We start from the raw sequence: 19,727 nt of genomic DNA on the forward strand, positions 1-19,727 counted from the left end.
TTCCTCTAGCAAATGGGGCGGCCTGTTGAGGAGACGCACGGACCCCAGAATGAGGCCTTCCTGTCTGCCTGGGTGTTCAGCGTCTGTCTGCTGTGTCTCTGCCCCTCTCCCTCCCCCCACTCCTCCCTGCGTCCTTCCCACTGTCTGCTCGTCTGGGTTTCAGTCACCAGTCCCTGCGCCGTGAGGCCGGCAGGTGTGGGTGTGGCCAGAGAGGGGCGTGTGGCCACGACGGCTGAATAATCCCAGCGGTCGAGACACTGGCTGTCCAAGCCGGAAGCGGGGGACGCTGCTGGTCTCGGAAGCGGCCGGCTCCTCACCGAGAGGGGCAGCTTTTAAGTAAATGCTGGTCTGCTGCCTTCCAGGGCAGAGGGCATCAAGATGCCAGCAGGGAGCAGAGCGCAGCTCCGCTCCAGGCCCTTGACCCCCACCTGTCCCACAGCGACTTACCTCGTGTGGGGTGCGTGCCAGTCCCAGGCACCCCAAGAAACCCCGAGTACACACGGCTCATTCCTGGTCTCCGAGGGACGAGCCCTGCGCCTCAGGGGCCTCTGGCAGCTTGTCCACGTCCCCAGCTTGTGGAGGCGGGAACCCCATTTGGGGCCCAGAGCTCATGCCCTCCCCTCCCCCACCACCACTTTCGCTTCTGGTAGGGGGTCTGGTGGTCTCTGCCAACTACCCCCGGAGTCCCCTGCCAGGTTCCTGTCCCAGCCCCCCCACCCCTCCTGGGGGCGCACGACCAGGACGTGGCTTCTGAGCCTCGGTTTCCTCCCCTGGGAAGCGGGAGGGGCACACAGTCCCCCGGGGAGGTGAAGTGCGCAGCTGTGAGCGTTTGTCCGGCGTGTGTGGGAGGGACCGTGGTGCCCAGGCCCTGGGTGCAGACCCAGCAGAGTGTGCCCCCCTGCTCCTCCCTCGTGTCTCCGCTGCCCTGGCCCTCCCGACTGACGATCTCCGTGGTCTCCCTCACGCCCCAGGCCAGGCTGTGCTCTTCCCAGACGCTGGCGGGAAGAACATGGACCTCCCCCTCCGAGGACAGCTTTCCACGCCCACGGGGTCTCCGCATCCCGCCACCGTCCACCGGCCGCTGCCCCCCAGCCGCGTCATCGAGGAGTTGCACAGGGCGCTGGCCACCAAGCACCGCCAGGACAGGTAGGCTCATGGCCTGGCCTTGGGGACCCAGGAGCCCAGATGCCCAGCGGACCAGTGTCCGGGCTGGGCCCACTGCTCTGTGTCACCGTCTGGAAATGCTCGTTTTCTCACGGGGAGCCGGGCATCCGAGTTTTGCACCAGGCCCTGCAGCTGGTTTGGAGCTGGTCTTGTTTGCTACATTCTGCGAGGGGCCCGTGGGACCCCAGCTACGAAGGCCCCATGTTTCCCCAGCGAGTCCCAGCGGGTGGGAGCGTCACCAGGGAGGCCCCTGGGGCAGAGGCCAGAGTGCAGGCAGCCTACTTCCGAGGGTCCCTCTGGTCTTCTCCATCTCACGTGGCCATGGCGGGCGACGGAGACCGCGTTGCTGGGCTGAGCAGGCGACAGGACGCACCGCAGGCCAGGCGGAAACACGGGACAAACGAAAGGCCCCTGGTTCTCGGAGGCCTTGGTCGGGCGTTTGCTGCGCCCAGCGTGGCAGGTTCATCACAGGTGCATCTGCTGTTCCGAGCCGCACGTTCTCAGGGTCGCGCGCCTGGGACTGGGGGCGTGTGCCTCTGGCGCTGCTCATCCTGCGTGTTCTGGACAGAAGCCGGCACGTCCCTGAGAAGCCCCCGTCGGTTTTGCGGTATTTCCAGGTGACGGGGACCATGTGTAACCCGATCTACCTTTCCGTTTCAGTTTCCAAGGGAGGGACACCAGAGGGTCCCCGAAGAAGCGGACGGACGTCCGTCTGTCGAGAACATCCAGCATGGAGCGGGGCAAAGAGCGAGAGGAGGCCTGGAGCTCCGACGGGGCCCCGGAGGGCAAGCGGACGGCGGCCAAGGAGTCGGAGGAGAACAAGGAGAACTTGCTCGTCAGCTCGGACCTCAAGGACGACCTGCTGCTGGTCCAGGACGAGGCGGCGCTGAACGACTCCGTCATCTCCGGTGAGCAGGGGGAGTCCCCCGCGGGCCGTGTCCCGGGGCACCGAGCCCGCGGTGCTCGGGTGGCGCAGGGGCGCACGGCGGTGGGTCTGCACCCGGAGCGAGAGGAGGGGACCCCCTCCGAAGAGGAGCGGGGGCTGTGCAGACGCGCTCAGGACGCCGAGACACCGACTGGACTGGTAGTGTCTGACAGTTGCACCTTCACTTTGTGTTTGTGACAATAAACACGACCTCAGCAGGTGACTGGGAGGGTCAGTGCTTGGGGAGACGTGGCAAAAAGGGACGTCCGTTGTACTCAGGAGACCGGGCTGTGGAAATAGGGCCACAGGAAAGCAAGATGGGGTCTTGGGAGGAGGAGGGGAGTGTTGATCACGTGCCACCAGCCGTGGCTGCGGTGGGACCGTTCGTGCTTGGTCAGGGCGCCATCACGAGGCCCTTGGAAGCCTAGCTCGCATCTGCCCTTACGACGTGTTCTCAAGGTCACAGTGACTGCGCTGTCCTGCCCCTGAGGGCTCGGGGAGATAGGCCATTGTAGACACCCCTTAATAAAGGGAGGGGGTACCGGCCAGGAGCAGGAGGCGCAGGGGCCCCTGCGTGCCTGCTGCGCGCTGTGCTATGCAGCGTTGTCACTTGTGGGAGGGTCCTGGGTGGCCGCAGCCGCAGGCCTTTCCTGAGGGTGGTGACTGTCACCCGATGAAGGGCTGTTGTTCCTCCGGAAGCACCTCCTGGCTCAGACAGGGCCAGGCTGGGCCCGGCAGCACCTAGCAGGTCCCTGCTGTGTCCCCTCCATGTCCTCATCCTGGGCTCCTGTGACAGCCCTGGGACTGTCCCTTTGTAGCTCCGACACAGTTGCAATTTTCCACGAACACTTGTCATCATCTGACTTGCCTATCTCACCAGTTACCTGGGGACCTACTACGTGTGCCTGTGGTCCACACGAGGCAGAGCCCGCGTCTCCCTGCAACACCCATGGGTCCCTGTTCACTCCCAGCCGTGACCCCGAGCACCAGGTGTCCCTCTGTTGAGGGGCACATCCACCTGAGGTCCCGTAGGTGCAGCCGACCGGGTGTCATTAGGTCCGAGCTGGGCCTCCGAGCTCACCGGGGCCTGCCTGGCGCCCCTGGGCGCTGTCTTGACTTTGCACTTTGATGTGAAGGTGGCCTTGGGGGCGTCAGAGGACACGGGGCTGCAAAGAGGGGACATCGTCCTGGCCGTCCCGTCATTACATCTGTGTTGCATGTCTTGTTTTCTGTCTTAAAACCTGGGGCCCTTCACTGGACACGGACTTCACGGTCTGATCGGAACGCAGGAAGGGGCAGCTCCTTCTAGAACCTCAGCTGTCGCTCCTGTGCCCAGCTGCTGCCGCTTCTGGATTAGCAAATGCCCCTCAAAGCCTCCTGCCCACCAGGGGCCTTTCGTGGGCACCGTGTTTGGGGCGGAAGGTCAGAGCCTCACCTGCTGCCCCAGTCAGGCCTGCCTGGAGACCCTGCCACCTGTCAATTGGGCCTCCTGAGTGCCGGTCCCAGTGGGGTCCCTGCACCCCGCAGCCGAGCGCAGAAGGCAGCTTCTCATATAAGTGTCTGTCCGAGATAAAATGCTGGCAGGAGAAACTCCGTATTGGTGCTATAAAAGGTCTACAAATAAGCTTTGACTTCGGGGGAATTATTCACGGTAGGAAAGGCTCATAAAAGTGTCCCGCCCTGGCCAGCAGGACGCGGGCAAGGGTCGGCAGCCCTCTGCTTCCCTCGGTTCCAAGCCCGCTCCCTCCAGCGCGGCGGCTTCGTTATGTGTGGGTCTCCGCGGCGCTGGTGCCGAAGAGCGCCCGGGAGCACATTCGTCCGTCATCAGTCCCAACGCGGCACCCCCGTCCCTTAGCTTTTCACCCACCGAAGGTGCCGCTCCAGTGCCTCTGCAGCCCTGGCCCCGCGTCACCCCTCCAAGGTAATCTCGGCCGTCAAACGCCCTGTCAGCCGGAACTCCCTGACAGCAGCATGCACCCGGCGCCTGGGATCTCATTTGTGGAGCCACAGCGGCCCTGTCCCAGCCGCTGGCCCCGTGAGCACCCCACACGGGCCTCCTGTGTGACAGAGGTGGGGTGGAGACACGCTTGTCTAGTCAGAGGGTGACAGGCGGGTCCCACGCAGGGCAAGTACGATGTGGTGGTGGACGCGGAGAAGCGCGTCGCGGGCCGCGCGCCTGCCTGCTGCCGGTCACCGCGGCCTCCGAGGCGCACACGTGCTCCCCACGCACACGGGCCCCTTTACACATGTGCCATCGGCGCCAGGTGGAAGCGGGGTGGTGGGGCTTCCTCGCGTCCATCCAAGGCGATTTTGAAACAGTTTTTGTTTCATGAACCATTTCAGGTTCACAGCAAAGTAAAGGGAGCGGCACAGGGATTTCCCGTATACCCTGCACAGCCCCCCTCAGCACCCCCACCGCCTGGTCCATTCGTTACAACCGAGGGACCAATGTCCACCCGCCATCACCCACTGAGTGCCGTTTATATGAGGCTCGTCCTCCGCGCTAGGGCTTCTGTGGGTCTGGACAACGGAGTCATGATACGCATCTGCCGTGATGGTGTCGCTGAGGGTGTTTTCACGGCCCTAAGACCCCGCTGTGCTTGTTCTGTGCAGCCCCCCGCCCCCTGAAAGCCCTGGCACCCCCAGGCCTTCCCTTTGTCTCCACAGTTCTGCCTTGCCCAGAGGTCGCAGAGCAGGAATCCTAGGCCACGTCGCCGGTTCAGACGGGCTTGTTCCCGGGCGGTGAGCCGTGCCCCTGCTCCATCCGAGTCAGGGCAGCTGCTCCGGCCCGCCTTGGAGGAGCGTTAACGGGGCTGTGGCTCTCTCCCCCCGTTCGCTCTTGCTTTCTGAGGGGCTGTGTATTTAAAGGGGGCATCTTGTAGACACCATGGTGCTGGGTCTTGTTCTTTGATCCCCTCTGAGAGTGTGCCTTCCAGTCGGTGTGGTTCAGACCACTGCTGTTCAAATGATGATCGATCCAGGTGGACTAGTTTCTGCCGTATTTGTTACTGGCTTTATTACCCCATCCTTCTGCTCTTTTGCTACCTTTTGTGGTTTTTTTCTAATAATTTATTTCTTTGTTTATTTAATTTTTAGAGAGAGGGGAAAGGAGAAAGAGAGGGAGAGAAACATCACTGTGTGGTTGCTTCTCACTCGCGCCCCCAACTGGGGACCTGACGTGCAACCGAGTCATGTGCCCTGACTGGGAATCGAACCAGCGACACTTGGCTCACAGGCTGCCGCTCAGTCCACTGAGCCACAGCAGCCAGGCCTTTTGTGGTTTTAACTGAGCATTTTACATGACTCTATTTTATTTTATTTCTTAGCATATCAGTTGTGGTTTTTCTAAACCATCTTGGTGGCGGCCCTGGCATTTATACGGCACGTGTGCACCGAGGTTCGCTTTCTAACACCACCACGCCACTTCAGAGGCAGCGTGAGGACCTGTGGTAACAGGGTACCCGAGCCCTCCCTCGCCTGTCCGCACCCCTGGGTGCAGTGACTGCCCAGGCTGGAAGCAGGTCCTCTGGGTGGAACTCACCTGGAAAGCTGGCCATCCCCCCCGTGGACGCTAGGTGGTGCTGCCAGCAGCCTCTGGGATACAGGATGCTCTGGGGAGCCCGGCCGCCTCGCGACCACCTGGCGGGGTGGGCCCTGGGGTCTGGGTGGTTCCCACCGACTCTGAGAAGCAGGGCTTTGGCAGGGGGCGGGGGGGGGGCGTGGTGACCGACCACTCAACACAGGATGAGTCAGCCACGGCAGGGCTGCTTCCTCTTTTGAGCCAGGACCGCGTGCCCGGATCCTTGCTGAGCACTTGGGCCTTCTACCCCCAAGTGAGTCCCCAGGACGGCCAGGCAAGGCAGGCGCCCTTAGTGTCCCTCTCTTACAGGCAAAGAAAGGGGAAGGACATGCCCGTTCTGCACCCAGGTCTCTGGCCCGTAGCCAGGACAGAGCCCGCTCTCTCCCTGAGTTCTCCGCCCCTGCACGGGGTTCCCCTCACTGGCCTGCCCTCACGGGGCTGTTCCCCAGCTCCAGCCTCTTCCCTCCCCAGCTGTGCTCTCTCCGGCTCACCCGACACACTGTCCCCGTGTTTTCCTATCAGTGGACGGTCCCCAGTCTGCATCATGGCCCCAGACGCTCTGATGCGGAAGCCCCGTGTGTCCCCCCGTCACTGCCTGGGTGAGGTCCCGATGGAGGCCCAGCTGCCCTCTTAACACAAGACCCAAGGCCAGCGCTGTCCCCTCGCCCAGGAACCCACTCAGCCTCCAGGGCCCCTGGTCCAGCTAACGTCCTTAACCACGTCGCCGGACAGCCACCCCCCAGCTGTCCCCTGCTTCCCCTCCCCGACCCCCCACCCCTCACCACCCCACACTCATTAATTGTCCAGAAAATATTAGTCGCGCGCCCTGAGTCTGGTGGCAGTACTAGAAAAGTGTCACTTGGTTTGGAAGGGGTCAGTCCCCGCTGCTTCTGGTAGCTGCCCTACTAAAAGCACACACAGGACGGGACAGGGCGCAGGAGGCCACTGAACAGCAGGTGTGCAGGACTGTCCTCCTTGAAAGACGGGACATGCACAGGCTGAGCCCCACAGGTGACCGTCCTGTCCAGCTGGGGCGTCTTGTCGGGGTCCAGGGTGTGGCCTGCAAGCAGTGTGGCCTTGGTGAGATGAGGTGGAGGCGCACCCGGGCTGCTGAGACTGCAGGCGCTGGCAGGACGGGGTCCGGGGTGAGGGGGGCCGCGGGAAGGGCCGTGGAGTGTGCGTGGCGGTTGTCGGAGGCAGGGACGTGCGCGGGAGGCAGATTCCACGGGATGCAGCACCTGCGGGCTCAGAGCCGCGTGGCCATCCCTGGGTCGGGGGGCTGGGGAGGTCCAGAGGCTTGAAACCCGAGAGAGACCAGCCCAAGGAGCGAGCGTGTCTTGGAGGAAGGGCCCCAGGCCTGCCCTTGTGAGCCTGTTCGGGTCTTTGAGGACAAGATGAACAGATGGAGGGTCTTAGCAGAGAAACTAGCAGAGAGAACCCAGTGCACGTTCTAGAAGCAGGAATTATAATCTCTGAAGCGAGAACCTCACAGCAGAGTGTGGATGGCCCACAGTGTTACTGCCGGCCAGCCAGGCTGCAGGGCGCCTCACGGGGCTCCTGTGGCCAGGACGAGGAGCTCTTCTCCTCCTTCTCCCCCTGCCCCCCACCACCCGACTCAATGTCAAAGCTGTGGCCCAGCCGCCAGGTTCCAGGGTGGGGAGCGGCTGCCCTTAGCAACGTGGGGACGCGCAGGGAGGCTCCCTTGCAGCTCAGCCTCCCCGCGTTTCCGTCATTATCCTTAGAATGAATCCCAAGGCAGGACTAATTGAGGAAAAGAGAGCTCGTGGCGAGTTTATTTTTAACTCCAGCCTCAGCCTCCCGCTCCCATCTGTACAGGACCCCTTTACACTTCTCCTCCTCCCCCAGAGGCTGCCCAGGACGCTCTGGAAGAACAGCGAGCCAAAGCCTGGGCGTGGGGCAGGGCCAGGAGCGCCCGTGGGGACCCCACGTAGGCAGTAGCCTTGCTCGGGAGCCCCCCCTTTCCAGGGACGGGGCTGAAGGGAGTGTTCACACGTGTGCAGGGTCGTCCAGAGTGAGGACGGTCCCTGCGGCTTTGGTTAGAAGAGCCAGAACGCCACCTGGACGTCCGTTCCCCCAGCATCCACGCTCCGGGAGAACGCACCACCATTGGAGGGACGCGCAGTGGGAGCCCGCGGGCGGGACGGGAGAGGCAGGCGGGCGCTGGGAGCTGTCCAGTGGGCAGAAGCAGGTCTGGGAGGAGACTCGGCAGCGCGTCAGGAGGTGAGGTGTGCGTCGGGGAGGGACCTTCTCCTGCCATGGCCGGGAGCCCCACGTTGTTTGCAGAGGCACATGTGGCTTCCGGAGCTGTGAACGTGTGTGTCTGCGCCAGATCTGCGCTGTAGCCCCGCGGGCTGGTGGCTCCGTGGGCTCTGCTGTCCATCCCAGTTCACTGGGGAGAGCCTGGTGGGCCCCTCTGGGCTCCGACAGTCAGGGCCAGGACCCCGGAGGTCGAAGGGTGCTCTTTGGAGGCAGTCCTGTGGTTTTCCTCCTTTTTAGTTGGTTAATTTGGTGAATGACATTGATTGCTTTTTAAATACGATAGATCCCCTTGGGTCCTAGATGGTCTTGGTGGATGAGCCCTTTTATTAGGTGTCGAATTTGATTTGCTAAAGTTTTGTTGAGAATGTGACATCGGTGTTCATACGCTCTGAGTCTTTAGCTTTTCTGATTTTGACATTGCAGTACCTTCTTGCCTGATGGCCCGAGTTTTAAGGTAGCCCCTTTGTTACAATTTCCTAGTATGATGTGTGTAGGATTGGTATTATTTATTTCTCAGCGTGTGTCATAGAATTTATCAGTGCGTCCGTCTGGCCCTGCTGGAAGGCTTTTAACTAAAAAATATATTTTTAATAGCTACAGGTGTGTTCCGGTTATAGATTTCCTCGTGCGTGAGCCTGAACTGTCCGTCTAGCATCGGGTGGGGGTCCCGCCCTTGAATCCCCAACGCTGGCCACGTGACTCCATTCGCTTCCCTCCCGATAAGTCTGGCTGGAGTTTGATCAGTGTTATTGCTCTTCTCAGAGAACCAGCTTTTGGTTTCAAATATTTTCTTTATTGCTTTTCTATTTTTGATTTTATTGGTTTCTGCTCTGATCTTTAATATTTTTTCTGCTTCCTTGGCTTTAATTTGCTCTTCCTCTTCTAGTTTGTTAAGATGGAATCTGAGGGCCGTAATGTGAGACCTTCCTTCCTTTCTAATAGACATTCAACACTGCAAGTGTCCCCCAAAGCCCTTTGGGTAGCTTGTATTGGTGTTTACTTCGGAGGCTTCCACATTTCCCTTTTGATTTGTTCTTGGAACTATGGGTTATTCAGACGTTTTTTATTTAGTTTCCAAAGAGTTTTGTATTTTTCTAGAGATCTTTTTATTATTGGTTTCCAGTTTAATTCCACTCTCAGCAGAGACCATACTTAGCGTGACTTGAGTACTTTTAAATTTATTAAGACTTGCCGTCTGGCCCAGAATGTGGTTTTTCTTGGTAAATGTCACATGTGCACTTGAAAAGGATTTTGTCTTTTGGTTACGGGGTAGCAGGTTTTTATAAATGTTAATCAGACTGCTTGAGAAGTCAGTCCACTCTTCCTGGTCCCGGTACATTCTGGCTGCCTGTCCGTCCATCGCTGGGAGTTTTTAAATTCCAGCTGGAACTACAGACGTCCTGTTCCCTCCCTCAGCTCCATCAGTTTGTTTTATCTACTTGAACCTCTGAAGGGGGTCCCGCATTTAGGATTGTTCTGCCCGCCTGAAGGTGTCCCCTTGTCCTTAGGAGACCTGCCTTGTTCCCAATGAGGCTCTTTGCCCTGAACTCTCCCTCGGCTGGTGTTAACCATTTCAGCTTTCCTTGGACGAGTCTTAGAGAGGAGTGGCTTTTCTCTGGTGCACTTTAAATCTCTTTTGTCTTTTTACTCAGCTATTTTTAAACAGTTATTTAATAAAACTGTTTCGGATAAAAAGTACGAGACACTCATCAGTTAAAGGATGCGTTTCTGGCGTGACGGCCGATTTACACGAAGATCACATACACTCGCAAATTTAGATGCGCGTGTTGGCATTGCTCTGAATAAATGAACAGACTTCTCTACGCGGAGCTGCTCTCGGCAGCACCGTGACCTTCTGTCCCCAAGGGCACGGGCCACCACTGTCTTCACAGGCTGACAGATGCAGAAGGCACCCACGCCCCGTGTTTCACAGGCCCCCTCTTGTTGCTGGGTGTCCATGTGGTTTAGTTCCTTACTTCCGTAAACGAGGCTGGATGTTTCTTATGGGCTCACCCATCTGTTTTCGGCGGCAGACCCCTTGAGGTGGGACTTCTGGGTCAAAAGATCAGACCACCTGTGTGTTTGGGGGCCTTTGTGGGGGAGATCACTGGCTCCCCGAGTCTGGGCAGAGGGCGACCCCACCTGGTTCTCCGCTTCCCACCTGCCTGGTGCCCGACTTCCGCTCTGGAGCGCAGGCTCATCTGTGTGGATCCCACCTGCCTTTGGGGAGATGCACCCTCCAATTCATGAAAAGCTCCCACTTTAAGCTATCTGTCTGGAAATTTCCTTCTCTGGCTTTAAAGTAGCGAACCCCAGGGACTCCTGGTGCCTGGGGAAGCCCTGAAGTGCGTCCCCTGTGGGCCTGCTATGCGCCCGGGCGCGCTCACGGAGGCCGGATGGCACGCAGAGGAGCGTTGGCCTGCGCACGGATTTCACGTGGAGCGACTTCTCAGGGACCTCTAGAAATCCCTGGGGATTCGAGTTTGTAGTGACGAGCAGTGGGCTCAGGGACGTAACCAAAGCGGAACCAGCGACACTGCCCTGGGTGGTTTTGTGGTCAAGCCTCTCGCCGTTCCCCAGAAACGGCAGTCCCTTCCTGCCGGGGTGGCCTCTGGACCTTCACAAAGGATTGCTCCCAGGACCCAGGGGACGCCCGTGGCTCCGCACGTCCGTGCCCCAGAGCACGCAGGCAGGACCCGCTGACGAGGACTGTGGCCCCTTTGGGCTCTCTCTTACTCTGGGAAACCAGGTCCCCGGCCCTGCGTGGAGCTGCTCCAACAAGGGCAGGCCGGAGCCCTGGCTGACGCGGTTTCTGCAGCCATTTTCCTCTTTTCTGCATAAAACACATGAATAAGTTCACGTTCAAAAGTCAGGCTTCAGCGGAGCCCAGTGTTTTGGGTCTTGATCCCCAACTTCTGTGGAACTACCGTGTTATTAGACTTCCCTTCTTCCGTTGTGTATTTTCATCTCCCCCACGAGGAGCCGACTTTCTTTTGGGATCAGTTTCCCTTAAATCGTCTGTGGGAGTGACCATGTGGGGTGATGTGCAAGCCCCAGAATGTGACGCTCTGCCCCCCGGAACACGGCAGCCACGCCGCACTTCGCTGTTACATCCCTGCGGTCACCCTTCCGAGGGGCAGGTGGGACTCACTGCTCAGACGCCCCCATTAAGCAAACCCCCAGTTCCTAGCACATGGACGGGGGACGCTGCTCGCCTGTGAACGCAGCCAAACCCCGAGGCTACAGCAGTCAGTGTGGACGTTCTGCTCCCCGAGTTCTGACTCATGGGCCCTGAGTCGGCCCCCACCCCCGTGGACTTAGTCTCGCAGAGAAGATGGAATAAACTAGCGAACAAGGCGGGGCGGGGGAAGGGGCCTTGGCCGTGGGTGTGGGGGAGACGGGAGGCCGCTGGACCGGCTTCAGGAGTTGGTTCGAGGCTCGCCACACGGTTCAGCGAGAGGCCCGCTCTGGACAGTCCAGGCCGAGGACAGGTATGGGCATCAGACCAAGGTGGGGGCGTCCCACCTGGCCGGCGGGCGGTGGGTGAAGTAACTGTAGGTTGTGACCCAAACGCGGATGCTTTTGAAAGAAAAAGGGGGTGCTCTTAATAATCACCCTGCGGCAGCAGGTGGTGATCACTGACCCTGGACCCCTGGGCCACGTGCTTGACCCCCACCCATGGGTCTCGGGCGATTGGCACTGTCCCTGCCCCCCTGGGTCTCACCACGAGCTGGCAGTGTGCCCCCCAGCAGGGGGGGGGCTGCTCTGACATGCCAGCGCCGCACTGAACGCCCGTCTCTCTGCCGCCCGCTGCCCTAGGGACCCTGCCCAGGAAATGCAAGAAGGAGCTGCTGGCCGTGAGGCTGAGGAACCGGCCCAGCAAGCAGGAGCTGGAGGACCGGAACATCTTCCCCAGGAGGACGGACGAGGAGCGGCAGGAGATCCGGCAGCAGATTGAGATGAAGCTCTCCAAGTGAGCAGTGGCGCGGGGGGCAGAGGCACGCGTGGCCCCGCCGGCCGGCTGCTGAGGCCCGGCACCGTCTCCCGGCCGCCGCCGCCCGTGGGGCCTCTGTTGGGGGGGGGTTGCCGGGCGCGGTCACGTGCTCGGCCGCATCCTTGGTCTCCACGCGTCATGTCCCCCCGGGACAACCCCGACTGCCCCCAGACATTGCCACGTGCCCCCCAGTGGAGATCGGTGGATCTGGGAGCCAAGCGAGCACCTGGGGGGGGCGGCGGCTGGGGGGGCTGTGGCCAAGGGGGCAGGACGTGCTTTGTGGGGGGCGAGGGGGCGAAGTGTCCCTGTTCCCTGGCACCTGATCATTTTCCTGCAAGACTGCGCCTCCCGTGTTGCCAAATTTTCTAAGCGTTTCAAGAGAAGCTAGAATTCTGTGTGGGGGGGACACCGCGCCCCAAGCCGAGCCTGTTGCGGCCGGGCGGTAGCGCACACCAGCCCGCGAGTGCCGTCTGCGTGCAGCCCCCGAGGGTGCCCTGGCTGGAGGGCCGCGCGCTGTGGGACAGGGCAGCGTGGAGCGTGCGCCTTAGCGGCTGCGGTCTGCTGGGATCCAGTCGCGCCCCCGGCCTGGGACCCCCGACGGTAGGTGGGTGTGACGGCAGTCCGGGTCGCTTTTTAAGAAGCGGGGCAGAGGGGCCCAGGGCTCCCAGCCCTCAGTGTTCTCGTCTGTAAAGAGGGTGCTGACTGTCCAGGTCACTGTGAGGCCCAGGGAGGCCCGGCGTGGGCGGCGTGTGGCCGGGCCTGTGCGTGAAGCAGGCACTCTGTCCGTCCTCTGCCAAGCTCGCGGCCGGGCCGGGTCCTCGCGGGTCCTTCCTGCCTGGGCCTGTGCGGTGAGGCCGCCTGTGGCCCCTGAAACGGGACAGGGCCCCCCAAGATGGAGGTCAGCCCCCACCCCACATGTCCAAGGCCCCCGAGAGAACGGTCTGGGCCAGCCATTTCCAAAGTGGTGACAGGTGGGAGGTGCCAGCAAGCTCTCTGTGGCCCGGTGAGTCTGGGACACCCTTTCCAAGGCGGGCTCGGCCCCCGGACGGGGGAGAGCCTTTAGCGCGATGGTGCCCGCGGTGAGGTGCAGGGGGGTCGGGCGTCCGCTCAGTGGGGGCCTCTGCGAGACCCTCCCCCCAGCGTCTCAGGAGCATCTCGGGGCCTCCGTGGGCCCATCACCCGTGGGCGCTTGGTCCTCCTTTCCCTCAAAGCCTTTGCTTTTACATCAGCAGTAAAACGAACGTCCCTGTGCTTTTGTCCTCACATGAGCGCGTCCCGGGGTGTCCTCCTGTGGGGAGTGGGGCCCCCGCGAGTGCCACCACACTCACGGGCGGGGCTTGGTGGCCCTTCGAGTGACAGCGCGGGTTTGCAGTTCTGCTGCCCAACCCGCCACGGATGCTCCCCTGCCCAGGGGCGTCGTGGCCACTGTCACGGACACGCGTGGGACAGAGGGAGGTTCGGTTTGTCACGTCTCGTTTCTCGTGAGCGCGAACCTTGTTTCCAGGGCCGGTCAGCGTGATGGCCGCCTCTCCTCCTGCGCTCCCCACCGTGAGGACCGGGGCGGTTGCTTCGGCAGCGGTCGCTCCCGGCCCTCTCCCCGTTGCTGAGTTCCATGGCCCCCTCTGTGTGAGGCTCGAGTTTCCGTCCCGCTCACGCCCGCCTCGCCGCGCGGGTTGTCATTGTTAAGGCCGTAGGCTGCCAGTCCTACGCTTCAGGCGTCGGCCGACTTCCACCGTGCGGAGCCAGGGCGCGACCGTGCGTGGCCTTGTGGGCGGGAGTCTCCGGGGACTGCACAGCCCTGTTCTTGTAGCACCAGCGCGGCCGTAGATGGTACGGGACGCGTGGGTGGCGTGTGATGAATAACGAACTGTGCCAATAAAACTTTATTCACAGACACAGCCCCCGGAACACAGTTGGCCAAACCTGTTACAGGGTATGACCCATGCTCTTTGCCATGTTTGAAAATAAAACCTTCCCTACCCACGGGGGAAAGGAACATTTACCCGTGGAGTTGTTTTGTGGCTGCCTTCCGCCGATGCCAGGGCATAAGGGTTTTCTATTTGATAGAGACACCAAGTTCTCCCTCGCAGGGGAATATTAAGGGGACTAATTTAAAGAACAAATAGCAAGTGCACCGTGACATGCCTGTGGTTAAACACAGAGGAAGTGGCAGGGTGCTGCGTGCAGAGAAGCCTGGGGACCCCGGCCCGCCTGCAGGCGCAGCGGGTTGTGGGGAGCCAGGCGGCCACGTGGGGGCCCTCCGCGTCCTGCGGTGCCACGGAGACGGGACGGATTTGGTACCTGGGACTAGGATGGAGCCGTAGCTCCTGGGGCCTTTGTCACCATGTTTACAAACGGAAACAAACAGCTGGGTGCCAAGAGATCGGGGCAGCCCCCCACACGCCCCCAGGTGTTTTCCCTACAGAAGGAGTTTAATTGGATCCCTTTGTCTTTGTTTTGCCTTCTTTCCGAGATACTTCTGCCATCACTTCCTAAACAAGTCAGCCTCTGGTTGCCATGGCAACATGCCATTTCCCCCATGTCCTGAAGGGGAGTTAGTATTTTTATTTTCAGACCCTTAAAATTTGATCGTCTGGATGCTCCTGAGGCCCTTCTGGTCGATGTGTTCTGTGCCCTCCCACCCCGACCCCCGCTGACACCTTCTGTGCTGGACTTGGGGGCCCCTTTAGCATCCGTGTGCATGAGCCGGCCGGGCTGGGGACCCGCGTCTCCACGCTTCCCACAGCAGGCGTGTGCCGGGCCCTGCGCAGGTGCTGCTCGGTCTGTGATCGGGGGCCCTGCCGTGATCTCTCAGCGCAGACCCCGGCAGTGAGCGGGGCCTGCTTTCCCGCATTTACTTTGCTTCTTACCGGAACCCAGCACACTAAGTGGCTCTGACTGTCATCTCCGTTTTACAGAGGAGGAAACTAAGCCTTTTTTCCTTTAGCATTTTAAAAATTAGGGTGTTCTATTAGAGTCAGATGCACAGCACCGCGGTCAGACACTGTGTGCCTCACAGAGAGACCCCCGCCCAGGCCAGCACCCACCTGGCACCCCACACGGCTGTCACTGTGTCACTGGTTTGATTCCCTGTGCCGCACGTGGCGTCCTGACTGTCTGTCACTGCAGGTCTGTGTTTCTCAGTCCCTTCACCACTCACCCAGCCCCCCCACCTCCCCCTGGCAACTGTCAAAATGGTCTCTATCTGTGAGTCTCTTTCTGGTGGTTGATTTTTTTTTTAAGTATTTTATTGATTATGTTGTTACAGAAGTTCCAATTTTGCTTCCTCTTTGCTCCTCTCTGCCCAGTAACCCCCTTCCCTCCAGCAATCCCACCCCCTTAGTTCATGTCCTTGGGTCGTGCATGTAAGTTCTCTGGCTTCACCCTTTCCTGTATTATTCTTAACTCCCCCCCCCCCCCGTCTATTTTGTACCAACCAGTTATGCTTCTCAGTCCCTGCACCATTTCCCCATTTCTCCCACTCCCTCCTCCTAGCTGATAACCCCCAAATTATCCCCGTACCTATGATTCTGTTCCTATTCTGATTTGCTTAGTTGGATTTTGTTTTTATTTTTTAGATTCAGTTGTTGATAGTTGTAAGTTTGTTGTCATTTTAATGTTCATAATTTTGATCTTTTTCTTAAGTCCCTTTGACTTTTCATATAATAATGGCTTGGCGATGATGAACTCCTTTAGCTTTACCTTGTCTGGGAAGCGCTTCATCGGCCCTTCCATTCTAAATGATAGCTTTGCTGGATAGAGTAATCTTGGTTGTAGGTTCTTGCTTTTCATCACCTTGAATACTGCTTGCCAGTCCCTTCTTGCCTGCAAAGTTTCCTTTGAAGAATCAGCTGATAGTCTTATAGGTACCCCTTTGTAGATAACTCTCTGCTTTTCTTTTGCTGCTTTAAGATTCTCTTTATCTTTCACCTTTGGCACTTTAATTATGATGTGTCTTGGTGTGGTCGTCTTTGGGTCCAGCTCACCCAGGACTCTCTGTGCTTCCTGGACTTGTATGTCTATTTCCTTCACAAAATTTGGAAAGTTTTCCTCCATTATTTTTTCAAAGAATTTTTCAATTTCTTGCTCTTCCTCTTCTCCTTCTGGCACCCCTATGATTCGGATGTTGGCATGTTTAAAGTTTTTCCAGAGGTTACTAAGCCTTTCCTCACTTTTTTCAATTCTTGTTTCCTCATTCTGTACTCGTTGACTGTTTTTTTTCTTCCTTATGTTCCAAATCATTGATATGAACCCCGGTTTCCTTCCCTTCACCAGTGGTTTTGTGTGGATTTTCCTTCAATTCACTTAGCACAGCCTTCACGTCTTCCCTTATGTGTTTGCCATACTTAAGCATATCTGTCAAGCCCACGAGCATCTTTATCACCAGTGTTTTGAACTCTGCATCTGTTAGGTTGGCTATCTCCTCGTCACTTAGTTGTCCCACTGGAACCTTGATTTGTTCCCCCTTTTGGGCCATACTTCTCTGTCTCCTCATCTTGACAGGCTCCTGTGTTTGTTTGCCTCTGTGTCTTAGGTAGAACTGTCACACCTGTTATGTTGTAAGGGGCGGAGCCTTAGGGATTCATCAGTGCAGGGCGACCTGTTTCACCACATTGTGGCACTGTGTGTGGGGGAGGGTCCGAGAAGGAACAATGCTGCTTGCTCAGCGCTCGCCCCTTTTCCAGGCACCTCTCCCACTTCCATATGGGACTGGAGCCCCTCTAGCTGCTGCTCTGGCCGTTGTTCCCAGAGTGGGTGGGTCTGCGGACATTCTAGGACCATGGGGGCCCTTTAAACAAGCGGACGCTGCTGAGAGACCAGCAGTTTCTGCCTCCACCCCAACCCCCACTGGTCTGCACAGTCAGAAGCAATGAGGCTTGATTTTCCCTGGTGATGGGACCGTGAGCTGCACGTCTGGTGAGGAGCTGGGAACTCTCCCCAGGTGTCCCTCCTGACTTTTTAAAACATGTGACTGCGCTTTCTGCCGGCCTGCTGCTGCTGCTGCCATTGTGGCCACCACCACACCGCGTCCTCTCCGCCCCTCCTACCTGTCCGGGTGAGTGTTTCTTCTTTATATCTTTGTTTGCTGGACTTCCATGCAGCTTGGTTTTCTGGAACTTCTGGTTGTCTCTAGTTCTGAGGTAGTTGTGTTCCTTCTTAGCTGTGGAGGGAGATGCAGCGCGTCTGTCTTGGCTGGAACAGTTGGTTTATTCTTTAGGTCCCACACCTAAGGGACATCACGTGGTATTTGTCTCTCTGGGACTTACTTAACACAATACCCTCCAGTCCCACCTCCTGTTGCAGGTGGCACGGTGTCGTCCTCTTCTCTGGCCGCGTCGTACTCCATTGTGTGTCTGTGCCCCGTTGTCACTACCCGCGTGGCTGTTGAGGGCACCGAGGCTGCGGCGTGTCCTGGCGACTGTAAGGAACGCTGCGTGAACATCAGGGCGCCCATGTCTTTTGAAATGAGTCTCTTGGGTGTCTTCGAATAAAGACCCAAAGTGGGGCTGCTGCGTCATTTGGGAGTTTTGTTTTTAATTTGTTGAGGAGCCTTCATGCTGTGGGGAAACGAAGTATGCGTGAGGGGCTAAGGACGCGGCCAGGGTCCCATGGCCGGGAGGGGGCGGCGCGGCCCTTTACCTCGGGCACAGCCCTGCGCTGCTCGGCCTCCTCAGGCGTGTTCCCATCGTGGCCAGCCCGCTGGGCCTTGGGGTGCACGGTGCTTCATGCCTGTGTGAGGCTGGCTGGCTGGGAGCGACACCGTGTCCCCTGGCGTGCAGCCTGGGGAGCCAGTGCAAACACCCAGACAGACAGTCCTGGCCGATCGGGGGCATTGGGAGGCGCGGGCAGGCGGCCCCCCCATCCCAGCCGCGTGCGTTTGTACAAAGACTCCGTCTGCCTTGTGATTGCAAAGCGGGGGCTGTGACGCCGCCTTCCAGCCTGAGGCCCTTTGGGAGGTGCCAGATGAGTCCCTGTGAAAACACACACAGGTGTGGTCCCGGCAGGCAGAAGGCCCTCGGGGGACAGGCTGCGGCAGCGCTGGTCCCGGCTGGGCCACCCAGGGCTGGTTGTCACCGTGCGGGCTGAGGGCCCTGCAGTGGCCTCGGCAAGGACCGAGGGGGCTCCTGTGTGAGCAGCTGCTGGGGCCGGGGGGTGGGTGGTGGCCTTGTGTTGTCCGTGAGGACAGGGCGGTTGTTTGTGGCTCGTGTGCAATTTGCCTGGAGACAGAGGAGCCGGGCGGGCGGGGCCGACTGATGCTCAAACCCCCTATTAAGTCTCCCTCGGGCGTCCTTTCTGGGCCGCGTGGCTGGCGTCCTGAGGAGCTAATTAATGCTCAGGAGCGCCCTTCAGGAGCCGGCACGGCAGGTCAGCACAGGCCTGCAGTGACCCCCCGGCCTGTCCCTTCCTCGGTACATTCCGTGCTGCATCTAGAACAGGCCGTCGTGAAAACACAAGGCCCCAGGGGAAAGCGTCGGGCGCTGCGGCCCCCGCCCCGCACGGCCGCCAGGTCTGCAGAGCCTCCGGGAGGAGCCTCGCCGCTTCGCAGGGCAGGAGGGAGAAGGGCACAGAGCATTAGACTCAGCTCCTTCTTCAGCTGACGCTTTGAGAAAACCTGGATGCCGAGCTGAGGTCTCAGCTCTGTGGACCCAGAGTCTCGAAAACACAGAAACTTTTTTCTGGGCTTACTGAAAAGATGGGGGGAGTGAGACTTTTAATGGCCAGTAAGGGAGCTGCACCTTGAAGTGCAGGGGTCCCCTGTTGGGGTGTGGGATTGCGTGCTGCCAGCCGGCCATTGCCCTCTGCCCACCCGCCCCGTGCCAGGCGGGAGCCCAGCTTGTCCAGTGCCCCAGGCGTTGTCCGGGCCGAGGGACGGGGAAGCGTGGCTGTTAACAGCGGTCATTGCTGACATTCGCGGTGTCTCCTCCGCTGCTGCCTGCTGAGCGCACCTCACGGTCCTTCTTTTCAGACGAGGAGCGCTGCTCAGGGCAGGGCGGTCACTTTCCCAGCGCTCGCAGCAGGACACAGGGGTGGGTCACTGGTCATCTGGTCACGCAGCCCATCCCCACCTCCGACGCTGCGCTCACGGCACGAGGGACCTGTGTGCAAACAGGTTCCCGGACCCCGCTCCAGTCTCCGGCCTGGGGATCTGTACTTCAGCAGAGCTTTCCTCTCCCGACTCACCGCCCCCCATATGCCACACTGGGTCCCCTTTCTCAGGACCGTGAAGGCCATTCTCCGGGCCTGGAGGCCCAGAACAAACTGTGCTTCTGCATAACGGTGGCCCGCCAGCATCTCAGCTGGGCACGCTTTGTGATTAATTGGGTTTCCCTTGTCGCTTTGGCCGCCAGGAAGCTCAGAGCCAGGGGGAAGCCGCATGTGGCACCTGTGACGTGTCCGTCTGGGCACGTGCCTGCGTCTGGCCTTCTGGTGTGTGCCCTTTGCCCAGTTTCCTCAACCCTCTGTCTTGATCGGGTATATGTTTCTATGTGTGACTTAACGTCTATTTCCAGATGTCATTATAAAAGAGTAAAAATACGCATTTTCTATGGCAGCCTTTTTAGAGTATGTGAACTTGTTCCGCACCGTCTGACACGTGTAACACGTCCATAGAGCTTGTGGGTCCGTGGCCGCAATGTTGGGACACTTTCATGACGCCTGAGGAAGCCCCTCACCCCATAGCTGTCTCCCCAGGGCCCGGAGCAGCGCCCGGGTCACACGGGCAGTCTCGCAGTTACTGTCACCAGTGTTGAGGGGATGCTGCACGTCAGGCCTGGCCCGGCCCG

At 59.5% G+C, this 19,727-nt stretch overlaps 1 protein-coding gene across 1 annotated transcript in view; it reads left to right on the top strand.

Moving 5' to 3' along the window:
* Positions 1 to 19,727, top strand: part of PHACTR3 (phosphatase and actin regulator 3) — a 109,631-nt gene that overhangs the window by 72,373 nt on the left and 17,531 nt on the right. Inside the window, exons 6-8 of the mRNA XM_090286621.1 lie at positions 972 to 1,146; positions 1,825 to 2,072; positions 11,769 to 11,922. Coding sequence (XP_090142747.1) covers positions 972 to 1,146; positions 1,825 to 2,072; positions 11,769 to 11,922 — 577 coding nt within the window. The remainder of the gene's footprint in view (positions 1 to 971; positions 1,147 to 1,824; positions 2,073 to 11,768; positions 11,923 to 19,727) is intronic.

Source organism: Furipterus horrens, unplaced genomic scaffold (genome assembly GCF_987537825.1).
Source record: "Furipterus horrens unplaced genomic scaffold, mFurHor1.1.pri manual_scaffold_8, whole genome shotgun sequence".
Taxonomy (NCBI): Eukaryota; Metazoa; Chordata; class Mammalia; order Chiroptera; family Furipteridae; genus Furipterus; species Furipterus horrens.